The sequence below is a fragment of the Parasteatoda tepidariorum genome, chromosome 1 (genome assembly GCF_043381705.1).
Source record: "Parasteatoda tepidariorum isolate YZ-2023 chromosome 1, CAS_Ptep_4.0, whole genome shotgun sequence".
Taxonomy (NCBI): domain Eukaryota; kingdom Metazoa; phylum Arthropoda; class Arachnida; order Araneae; family Theridiidae; genus Parasteatoda; species Parasteatoda tepidariorum.
This window is the reverse complement of record NC_092204.1, coordinates 45,048,489-45,060,896: the sequence shown is the minus strand read 5'-3', so window position 1 is coordinate 45,060,896 and position 12,408 is coordinate 45,048,489. Positions and strand designations below refer to the sequence as shown.

The 12,408-nt window shown below is 28.0% G+C and overlaps 1 protein-coding gene across 1 annotated transcript; it reads right to left on the bottom strand.

Moving 5' to 3' along the window:
* Window positions 1-3,353: 3,353 nt before the first annotated feature.
* Window positions 3,354-11,519, bottom strand: LOC107446085 (uncharacterized). Its single transcript, XM_016060636.4, has 5 exons — window positions 11,340-11,519; window positions 7,747-7,843; window positions 7,135-7,300; window positions 5,644-5,794; window positions 3,354-4,604 (listed from the first exon to the last, which is right to left on the bottom strand). Exons 1-5 carry the CDS (start codon window positions 11,485-11,487, stop codon window positions 4,294-4,296), a joined length of 873 nt encoding a protein of 290 aa, XP_015916122.1. The 5' UTR covers window positions 11,488-11,519; the 3' UTR covers window positions 3,354-4,293.
* Window positions 11,520-12,408: the final 889 nt, after the last annotated feature.

Sequence of the window (12,408 nt, the reverse complement as noted above, 5' to 3'; positions counted from 1 at the left end):
TTATTTTTTTGGTGTAAATTATATTGTATTATTATTATAGATACTGTATCCTGTGTTGTACTATATTGTGTTACAGTAGGGAACCGATTATCCGGAGCGATCGGGACCATCGCTATTCCGGATAACTGATTTTTCCGGTTTTCTGAATCGCTACAAAAAGCCGCTTTTTTTTTTATTGTTAAACCCAACTAAAAAAAAATATTTGGAAATAATCTTAAAAAGAAGAAAAAACAATGAAGTAATACAGTAATGATTATTTCTAAAATGATGGTATGGTAAACATCTTTCAAGGAAGAAAGAAAAATCCTAAAATCTTATGAGGAAAATTTTTTTTTTGAAAATTGCGGGAAAATGTACCGAATTTCGTTCCAGTTTTTTGGTCTTCCGGTTGTCTGATTTCCGGATAACGGGTTCTGTACTGTATTATGAAATTCATTTGCTATTTACATAAACTAATAAAATAACTAAATTAAAAAGTTCTTGGTTTTAGAAATATATTTTAGTATTGTAAAAAAAAAAACCTTTAGAAGCTATCGAAGTCTTTACAAACGATTTAAAATTGTATATATAAATTTCAAACTATTTTTTTTAAACTGAGTTTAAATTTTATTTAATGTAATTATCCCACGTATGAAAAGTTTAAAGAAAGCATGTTTAAAGAAATATATTTGAAATAGAAAAGTCTTTATTTTAAAATCATGTTTAAAATTAAAAAGAAAAATAATTATTTTGATTTTTTGATACTAAAATTTTTGATAATTGATTTTTTCAAAATCTCTCAGTATATTAATAATATTTTCTACCAAATAATATTTTTATTTCTTTTCTTATGAATGAATTCATAATAGTATGAATGAATTAATATCCATAGAATTGTAAATGAAACTATTTTAAAGCATTACTTTTAACTTGATAAATTGAAGTCTTTGTCAACTACTTCTGTATCCAAAAATTTTGATATTAGTTGTGAGCTAAGTTTGTGAAAATTTTGTAAGTTAGTGTGTCAAATTATATAGAGCGTTTGCTAAGCTATTATAAGTTTGTTAAGCTATTAATTTGTCAAGCTATTATACTAAAAGTAAATGTACAGATAAATTTTTGATATTTATCCATATATTAAGAGTGTAATGAAACTAATAAACCTTTTAATGATTGCATGAAGTGCATTAGAGGAATAATAATAAATTTCTTGCCGTCTATTTAATGATTATTGGCGGAAACAAATTTTTTATTTTGGTTACTAAGGTTACTTATTAGAATTACTTATTTGAAGTCAGAACCTCTAATGCTGTTACCATCATTGATAGTTCTATACTACATGATACAAAACGGAAACAGGATGGAGCCTCCTAACTGTTTCAGTTTGTATGTATGCCTCATCAGTTTGAATGTTGCGATCTCCGAAGCAAGGAAATTTCATCCGGTTCTATTACATAACAAGTTCTGTTTTGTGTATGTTTTAAAAAGGGAGAACTTTTTGTTTATATACAAAGCAAAGATGAGGCCTTTGTGAGGAAAATATTTATGTTTTGACTTTAAGTTAGGTTAATTTGGCTACATCACAGAATGAAAATTTCATTAGTTGTTCACTGTGTATATGGCAGGTATTGTCTGCTATTTAAATATCAGTTTTTTAATTGTTTTTAAAATTTCAATCTATATACTTCTAGTAATGAAATAGCTTTCGTAGATTTTTTTTGTTCATTTCATATTTTGATAATAGTTTGAAAATGTCACAACACTTAAGTATTATTAATAAGACTAAAATATAAACATATTTTTTTTGCTTTGTCGAAGTAGCTATGGAATATGTTTAACATTGCTTTTTATGTTAAAAATGTAATTTTCTAGTTTATGTTTTGATATTTGTATTAACCCTTTGACTGTTATGATTGCATATGTGCAAGCCATTGGTGAAACTGGTGTGAACTATGGGCACAAATGTTTGGCAAGGGCTGTTTAACGGCTGCCTCAAGTATATTTTTGGAATTAACTTCTTTCGTTTATGTCTAACATAGTAGAAATCTCATACCTAGTTGCCTAGCAACGATAATAAATGAATTTTTGTTTAATAAGCTATTCATATTCATTCAATATTCATAGATAAGCTATTCAATATTTTTACATTACCGAATCACGGTGTTTTAAAAAAACTTAACCTTTGGTGAATGACAATACAAAATGTTTGGTTCAGATTTAGATTGTATAAAATAGCAATAGTATTTAAATTGGATTGTATGTTATAACGTATCATATGACGTTGACAAAAACAATATTGCTCGAAAAAATATTCAGTTCCCAGCAATCGCTTCAACATAGAGCAGTTAGCAGTCAGAGGGTTAAAAATGTCATGAGAATCATAATTATTATTTTTTGTTGTAGTTTGTAATTTAATAAATGAACATTTTTAAGCATTTCAATAAATATATTTTTTTCTTACTCAACACATTTTTTTTAAATGTTGCAATAGTTACATGCTTATTGCAGTAAATGTTAATATTCTATATATTTTGCCGTTAGAATATAAACTTATTTGCACCTGAAATGTTTTTGCGTTTTTATGTGCTTTAGTAAATAAATATTTTTAAGCAATGAATAAAGATATGAACTTCTTCTTAGTCAGCATTACAGGTAGCCCAGGCCTTGGCTTTCTGAATTAGCTCTCCTCTAAAGAGAGCAGTTCGGAACACTTAAACTTGATCGAAAATTCAATTTGTGTGTTAATACTGAATCAGTTACAAGGATTTCATTTTCTTAAAAATAATGTTCTGGCTGGTATTTCTATAAAAGATGAGACTCAATTTTTTTGCTATAATTTGTAGTTTAATAAATAGAAATTTTCAAGTATAATAAATATAAACCTATTTTTTTTCTTCAATTTTTGTTTTGGTTAGTCTTTTTTTAAAATTGTGTTTGTTTTATTTAATTTTTGTTTTTTCAAATAAATAAGTAAATTAATAAAAATTTAATGTAAAATAAAAGCATAAATAAATAAATTGAAGTTTGTTTACTCATACCTCGTTCTTTTTCCCTTAAAAGAATAAAGACACTTCATAGTTCAGAACAAAAAATATTTAATTTCAGATTTCGTTGTTTAAATACTTGATAACTGTAATCGGCAATTCAACCTATTTACATGAAACTTACGTTGTGAAGTTTTAATAATAGTTGTAAGACAAATAAAGCATAAAACATTTTCATTAGTTCAATGAAATTCTTTTCCATTTGAAATTTTCTAATGATCAACGAAGATTTTAGCAATAGTTACATTTCTTACATTTTTTGAAAAAAGCCTTAACTCGAAGTAAGAAAAGTTTGCTTTACGAAGTAAGAAAAGTTATAAACTTCTTAAATTTTTTGATTTCTATTTTTTGAAATTTTTTTCGTATCATATTTAAACATTTCTTCTTCTTTTATTCCTTTAAAAAAAAGTTCTTTTATTTTACTAATTTCTTTACCGTAAGTCTAAATGTTGTTCACATTTGTTCACATTCATGTTGTTCACATTTGATGTAAACATTATAATATGGAATTGGATCGAGGTTTAAGGTTCTATCCTTCACCCAGCTTCAGATCAATAAGTACCAGTTTGTCTGGGAAGTAAAAACGACTTTGTGTGCAATGCTGATCTTATTTCTAGAATCATGCCGTTGGTTTTGAAATTGCGAAGCCAGGGGCCTTTAATCTGTATGAGCCTTGCTCACAACAAGCCGTTGCGAGAATGCATTTATTTTTAGTTAGTGTTTTACTAACTGTGACAAAATAAATGTGACGAGATAGAACATTTTAATTAGCATAAATTAGGAAAGGGTTTTTCCCTTTTGAAGTTGAAGCTTCAATGTATAGGCAGCAAAAAAAAAAAAAAAGTTGCATTGATTACTTGTAGATTTTCGTCTTATCTATCTTTTTAATTTAAAAGGCCGCGCCTGCAGTATTTCAAACAACAAATTATAGAATTTTTCCTATAAATATTTTTTGCCATTATTATTCCAAAAACTAATTAAAAACTAGTTGTTCCCGAATCTTCATTCTTACCCCCTGGGCCACGACAGATTGTTGCGGAAATGCTTTTTTTAAATATGGTACACATGAAAGTTGAACTATATTTTTAAATTGGTAAATTTATAGATTAATATGTATAGATAAATGTTTAGGTTGTAGCAACTTATCACTGGTTGAAGGCACCGAAGTTTCTTTATTGATTTTTTTAGATGCATTATCGGTAAAAATATTGCAAAAATTGTTTATTTCTATACTAGAATGTCTAACAGCGTTCAAACCACTCAAATGTCATCATCCAGTCGCACTTTCATCTGGACAGCCATCGTTTGTCGATGCTGTGTCGTCGGAGCAATTTTCTACAAATATACAGTTATCCTGCGTCACGTAATCTTCGTCGTCAATTTCTTCATTCAATTCCATGGAAGTTGCGACGGAGGATGTGAGAAAGGCACCTGCTGCATCCAGAGCAAGTTGTACCATGTCGGCTGATCTGTCTTCCACATTATCATTCCACTCGGATGGAAGTGTAAAAATGCCCAGGGCAGACAAGTCTTCTAATTTGATTTGAGAGGTTTCTGTACCGCTGGCTACGTCCGGCAGACCTACGATTAATAATAGTATTTTCATGTGGCTCATTGTTAAACTAACATTAAAGTATACGGGGTGTTCCGTAATAACCACCCTTAATATACGCTTTAAGAATTCCTTGTCAAATATGAAGTTAAGAAACTACACACATAAAGGATCGCAGATTAATATTTCCGCGAGGAAGAATAAAACGTTCCCTTCTAAAATGAAGTAAAGAAAGAATATACGTATGGGATCACAAATTGATGTTTTAGCGAAGAGAAAACAAAAGCTTTATCGAAACAGCATAATGAATTACTACTGAGAAGTTAAAATTCTCAAAACCAGTTCGTTTGCTGAATAAAGCTGTTAGGAGATGAAAGAGAATTATTAGAAACTCTTCAGTTCAGCCTAATCTTAAACGGCTTAATCTCGTCTTCCCCAGTAATGCACCGTTAGATTTCGATAAGGTTTTCATTTTCTCTCCTTTAAAACATCAATTGGTGATCTGTATTCTTTCTCAACTTCATTTTTGAAAGGTTTCTAAATCTGTACATTAAAGGTTTTCATTACGGAACACCCTGTATTAACTTAGACTCAATAAAAATGTTGTGTACATGATAAAATAATTTTATTCCTTGTAATTTTGCTACTCGTTTTTTGTTAATAATTTAAGGTAGTGAAAAAAAATTAAGAATTAAACTCAGTATTTGCCAAGATCGAGTTTGATCCTTCACTTTTTGACTGACTCGGGTTAAAGAAAGGTTAATCTGTGTTTTAGTCAGAATGAGTTAGAACCATGCTTCAATTGAAAAACCATCGTTAATCAGGATTGCGTCTAAGTGTCATGAAGCATTCTGATTTATCAATGTTACCTAGTTTGATCACTTTAAATGTATTTATTATTATTTAAGAAAAATACGAAACACCTGAAATTTCATTGAGATTATTTTATCTAAATATAATAATCCAATAAATCTCTATAGAACTTAATAAAAATGTTGTAAAGTATTTATAAATAAACTATTAGAGATTTACCACTTACACAAATGTACAAAAATGTCTTTTACTTACCCGAACATTGCTCACTAAATTCGTTTTGATAATCAGCCCCATTATCTTGTTCAATGGTGTAGACGTTTAGGATATCATCAGCAATGTCTGTTTTACAGCGTGTCAATTTTTCTTGCTTTCGCCATTTCGCGCGACGATTTTGAAACCAAACCTAAAATAAATATTTTAAATTTTATCGAATAAAATAAATAACGGATAAGGTTTTTCTTATTTAATAATTTATAAAATAAGTTATCCTTAAGTATTATTTGAACGTACCAGGCTTACTTTTAATTGAAAAAAAAATATTAGAACTACTTGCTCAATTTCGAAAACGTTAATACGAAATTTTGGTATAATCGTAAGGAAACAGATAAAGTGGCATAGCGATCACAAAATTTAACGTACAAATTTGCAGGGATTTTGCCTATATGATATTGGGAAACCTTTCGGAATACTTTAAGTCAGTGGCTCCTAATTTTCATCGGCTATGGAACCCTAAATGGCAGACTTTCTTTCGTTGGAACCTATACTTTATAAATAAATTATATAAAAACAATTGTGAACGTATTAACCAAATTTTGAAAATAATTAACTAGAGGAATGATTGGGTCTGCTATTCAACGCCTGTTATAAAAAATAAATAAAATAAAAAAATTAGAGGAATGACATTTTTCATCGTTTTTTCACGAATTATCTTAAATTAGGTCTTTGCTTCTTAGTTCAATAGTTCAATTCGCACTTCTAGAGCTGTATTTAGTCTAGTGTTGAATTTATTTTGGATGTATATATATATATGTAAGTTGAGAATGAAATATACATATATAAGTTAAAAATATAGAGAAATCGTGGAAAATAATTGAAAATAAAGTTTAATGAAAAGAGAAGAAAAAAATATCTGTAAAATTCATTTCAAAAAGAAAAAAAAATATTAAAAAGTGCCAAAATAAAATAATAAAAAGATATAATCTCTTCATCAACTCGCACGATTATATCCGCGAAAAGGAGTGCTTTCTAATATTGTATCAACATAGCCGAAGCAAAATATATCAATACAATAGTGTGAGGAGCACTGAAAAAAAAATTGAAACGAATATAGAACATATTAAGTAAAGAATATATACGAGATAAAACATATCAAGTAAAAAACAGAACATACAAAATAAAACACAAAACGAAATCTGTAAGGCGAGTAACGGATTCAAATGAACTTACACGTACCGGAATCTTTCAAGAATCATTTAAAATATTTTCATAATAAGATTGCCAGATTACGAAATATGAAAACAGAAGCGCGAATAGAGTTAGAAGCTTCAATTGAGGGGTCTTTTATGTCGCATTCTTACTGCAGTACTGAAGAGCGTTTGATTTGTTAGTTACCTTGGACTGATTTTAACTTATCTCATGAGTCCTATATACTTGCAGCTTAGGCGGAGTAAATAAAACTTATGGATCATAATTTGGATTATAAATGGATTATAATTTTGCATAAAGTCAATATTTCAATATTACTTGAACTCGTGCTTCTGTCAATCCAATCTGAGAAGCCAGTTCCTCCCTTGAAAAGACATCTGGATAGTGACTAACATGAAAAGATCGTTCTAATTCTTCTAACTGAGATGATGTGAATGTTGTTCTATACCTTCTTTGTTTTCTTCGACATCTTCCAACACCAATGCTATAAATCAAATAATGGAACGCGTTAATCAAAATAATATAATAACTATTTAACATATTGTTTAATTGCTATTGTTTCAAGTGGTTTTGTAATGTCTTCGGTTTCTAACAGATTCAATTCTACATAAATAGATGGCGGTACTGTATTTTTCCGCCACAATGCTTGAAACGTTTTTGCAATGCTTATTCTATATTTCAAAAACAGTTTTTGGTAATATTTGAATTTTTTTAAAAATCTCAATGTCATAAATATCATATCTTTTATATTTTTTTGGGAAATCATTCGTTATTTTTTGAGGTGAACTTATTTATACAGTAATATTAACGAGAAGATGTTCTATATAGATAGTTTCTAAAGTTTATAGACTTTTATAATTATTTATACAGTTCTATAAAATAACAAAAAAAAAATATTCATTCAAAAAATATTCAATGCAAATATTTTACCTGATAAAATCAGTAGCGTTGCTTACGCCAACAGAATCAGTATTCTCTAACTTTTGGGGCTGATCATCATCTTTGCTAGAATTCTGGCAGGTGTAATCTTAAAATTAAAAAAATAATACATAAACTTAAAATTTAAAAAAATATATCAGATAACTGACAGATCTGTTTACATTTTAAAAATAAATTCAATAATTTTCTGATTTTTCCCGAAATTGAATAATCTTGTTTCATTTCTAGAGAAACTTGAAAGACATTTATCATAATAGTTGATAATACAAATAAAAGGATGCAAATCTATGCGTGTGACAAACGTACTATAACTATACCGAGTTTTTTTACAAAAAATTATTAATACTATTCGTTTTTTAAAAGTGAAGGTTCTTAAACCGCAACATATCCGGGATTTGGGTATGTGGTACGACCAAAATAAGAAGTGCAGAGTTTCCTTTAAAAACTTTAAATTTTTAACCAACCAGCAGGGAAATGAAGTCAAATTTCAACTATCTAGTAGCACATCATGGTATTTTATACAACAAGTTTAACAGTTAATATGAACCACTTAATCTATAATATGAATAACCAACTGCGAAATTGTTTAATTCCATCTTACTCCCCATACATTTTTCTACATACCTATGTAATTTCATGTTTCTAAGTCTTACAGTTTTTGCGGAATAGAACAAAATGTAACGTCAAGTCGAGCACCCGAAGCAACGGCAATGACTCTTACGAACTTTTAATATAAACAGATACGTATATTTTTACTATATTTTAATAAAGAATCATTTAAAAAATTATTTTATAATGACAATAAATGCAGTAACTAAGTTGTGTAGACTTAGTTACTGCTTCATAAGAATAAATTATTTGATATAAAACTCTGCATAAACAATTCTTACACTTCAATAAAAGGATCTTCCCAAGACAAGTTTAACTTAATTAAGCCATAACTAAAAAGGAGTAAATAACTGAAAGAATATTTATAATAAATACTTTTTTCCCCTCATCGGTTTTTTTAAGTTAAAACCGTAGTTTCCGATTACATTTGCTTTCCCTAAGGCTAGTGAGGATTGCAGCCTGTCAAGTGTTCTAAAGCATTAGAGCGCAATCTTAATTTGCTTTAGCTTCCCTCCCCCCCGAAAAGGGCATCCTAAATTGAGTTAAAAGACCTTTTGATCCAATAACATCCAATTTTCAGGGAACAACTGTAGTTCGATCAATGTTCACTTTAATCTCTAACTATAAGCAGATAATACGTTTCTAATTTGTTCCGAAGTTTCTTAATTGTTATTAAAAAGTTTATTACTCAATTGAAACGCCGAAACTTATTTTCTTCGTTGATATGTACGCAATGCATTAAAAGTAAGTGTTACTTTTATTAACTTTTGTTGGTTAATTGAGAAAAAAAAAGAAAAAAAATTGTTTGGAACTTGATGAAACATTCTTAAATTCCACCCTCGTTATCATTCAACACTTGGTTTTTATATTACCTTTTTATGCAGTTATTTTAAAAATTTATTGTTTTAAGGTATATGTTAATATAATTTCTTTTTATTGAATGTACTCCGTGAAAATCTCATATCTAATGATAATTTTTTTGTATTTTTCAAATATTTTTTATATGATTATGGTGAGTTTACTCTTCAAAATTATTATTATTTTATTTTTACCATATCGAATTCCTTTTACCAAATTACCAAATATATAACCAGATGTGAGTTTGAGATTAATGTTTTGATCATTAATTATTAAATCATTTATAATATTATCCTCTTTGACGTAAATGAACTCCCTTTTATGCATTTTTTTCCTGACTTTCCGATTACAAGAAAAATATATTTTGTAATTTTTTTAATTATAAGAGACAGTCAAATAGTTAATAAACATATCTGTTAGATAATCGGAATTATATTGGTACTAAAATATAAAACCCTAAAAAAGTAGTTTGAAATTTTTTTTCCATTCATATTCCAAAATTTATCCATAATTGTTTTTGTAAATTGTAGAAATTTTAGTTATGAATAACTGTTTTTCTAAGATCTAAACATCTGCAAATATGTAAATTTGAAATATTGTTTGGAAGATTTTACCTTGAATGCAGAAAAAAATACCGGCGTTTTATGCTGTATTTCATAACCATAAAATATTAAATGCTAAATAGAATATTTTTCATCAATTTTGCTCTAAATAAATACAAAATAATGAAAAAAGTATGAAAAATATGTTTAATAAAAATTCTGCGTTAAAGGGTCATTATCTTACTTAATAATTTATAGAAACTCGTGTAGTTTGAATTCCATTAACTTTAATTGAAATGTACAGAACTGATCAAATAATTTTCCAAATTTGATATTTTCCTCTAATTTCAAGTTTATGGCATTAACAGGGAGATAATACTTTTTGAAGTCATGATTTTTTTAAAGGGTTCATGTGCTTGTTTAGGGAATGTCTGATGATTCATAACAGAGCTTGGAATGTTTGCGCAGGAATTCTATAACATAATTTTGTTGATAATAAAATTTCGACAAAAATTTCACTTGTATCAGAAAAGGAATGAATAATATTTGATAATAATAAATCTGTTCAGTAAGTAAATAACAATTGAGGACTTTCCCTGCACTAACTATTTTGATAAATATGAGATGTAGACTGATAGAATGATAAACTAAAATGTACTGCACCATCGAACAAAGTGATATGGATTCTGGTTTTTGCCATATCTTTTAAATATTAAGTAAAACCAGTTTGTTACATTAATTTGTCCAGTAGTGTGATTATAACTACATAAAAATATGATATATTTTGTAATTTTATTTGTTTTATAATGTTTATATATAAGCTAAAAAATATTATTATCACTAATTTTAATAAAATAAAGCATTCCCGAAATAGCTTGTTATTTCCAAGGAGGAAATCAATGCTCCACAATTTCGTGACTATTGTCATGACTGCGGCAATGTGGTCAGCATTACGCACTGGCCGCATTTACTTCTCAGACAAGTTGGTACCCATCTTTCTGAAGTTGGGTGGGCTTCATAATGCCTTGTGATCATGTTTGCGATTGGCTTCAAAAGAAGTTCCTTTTCAAAAAATTTCATCCAAAAATGTCTGATAACGTAAGTTGATGTCTTATATCAACTTATATCAACTTTAACCTTGACTCTTATATCAACTTCCCAACTATTATCAGGATAAGCAATGTAAGCGATTATATTTTAGATTAAGGATTGGTATGAAGCGATGCATGAACCTTGATGTAAAATAAATTGATTAGTTGATTTTTTTTAGTTTTGGTTCGGTAAACAAAATATTTTTCTAGCAATCAACTTAAAATTTTATATTCCTAAGCATAAAATACTTTTGTATGCATTTTTTTGAAAACCCATATCATTAGATAATTAAAACATTTTTCAGTACTTACCAAATATAGATGGTTCATCCTCACAACTAATACCAGTCTCTAACAGCAACGGATCATATCATCACAAAAATAATATTAAAAATTTATATTCTTAAAAAATTTTTTTTATACTTTTTGCATGTATTTTATTTCGAATCATTGGAATAATTCAAACTTCCTTTACAGAACTTACCAAAGAAAGGCGATTCGTCCTCGCAACTAAAATCAGTCTCTAACAGCAGGGGATCGTCAAATAAATTCTCTAATTCTGGCGCGGGACTTGTTTCAGAACTCAAAGATTCCTCACAAGGAATTATTCTCGAAGCACCTTCTTCACTCATGATTTTACTCCTGTGTAAAAATCTCCAATAAAATATGAAAAAAAATTTTTGGAAACCCACTGGGAAATTGCCTCTACCTAGGTATGTCGAGAACTTGAGAGGTTTCAGTGAGAGTTCGAAATCTCTATCTGCAGAAGGATATTCTCTAAAACCGGGATATATTTTTTCTTCTTGGCGTTAATATTTTCGCTTAGTAAGCACCCTTTGTAGATGATTGTTCATTTGTGCAAGAGCTAAAACTGTTTTGATAAATTATTTATTTGGCACTTTACATAATATAATACAAGAAAAAGAAACATAAGAACGGTTCTTTTCTTAAAGTTTACAGACATTATTTTAAATTCACTGCCAGTAAGATTAAAATAATTACTTAGTTATGTCTTTTTTCCTGTTTTTGAAAAGTAAAATAATTAAAAAACAAATTTGCCGTTTTAGGAATTTTATTGTCTTTAGTTATACTATATAAAGGATAAAACATCATAAACAAAATTTTTTTTACGAAGTTCTAAAATATATGGTCCAATCGCGATGTAAAATTTTATTTGGAAATTTTTTGTACTATGCACAAAAAATTGACAAAAATCCTAGTATGGGAAAATCCATTCGCTTGGTCAAAAGTTATTTAGTGGTTTCTTTTATTTTTTGCTCATCTTTTATATCCTTTCTGTTTACAATAACATAAAGCATTCACTAATATAACGCTTTATTATTCCTTCATCCACAATATTAATAAATTATAAATGCTTAAAAATTTTTAGATTGTAAGAAGTTTGTGTTTATGTGCTGAAAAAAAAATCAAAAATATTCTGAATTACATTAAATAAAATCTTCGTTATCATTGCATCAAAATGTCATTAGTTTTATTTCCATATTTTGTTTTCCTAATATATATATATATATATATATATATATATATATAAA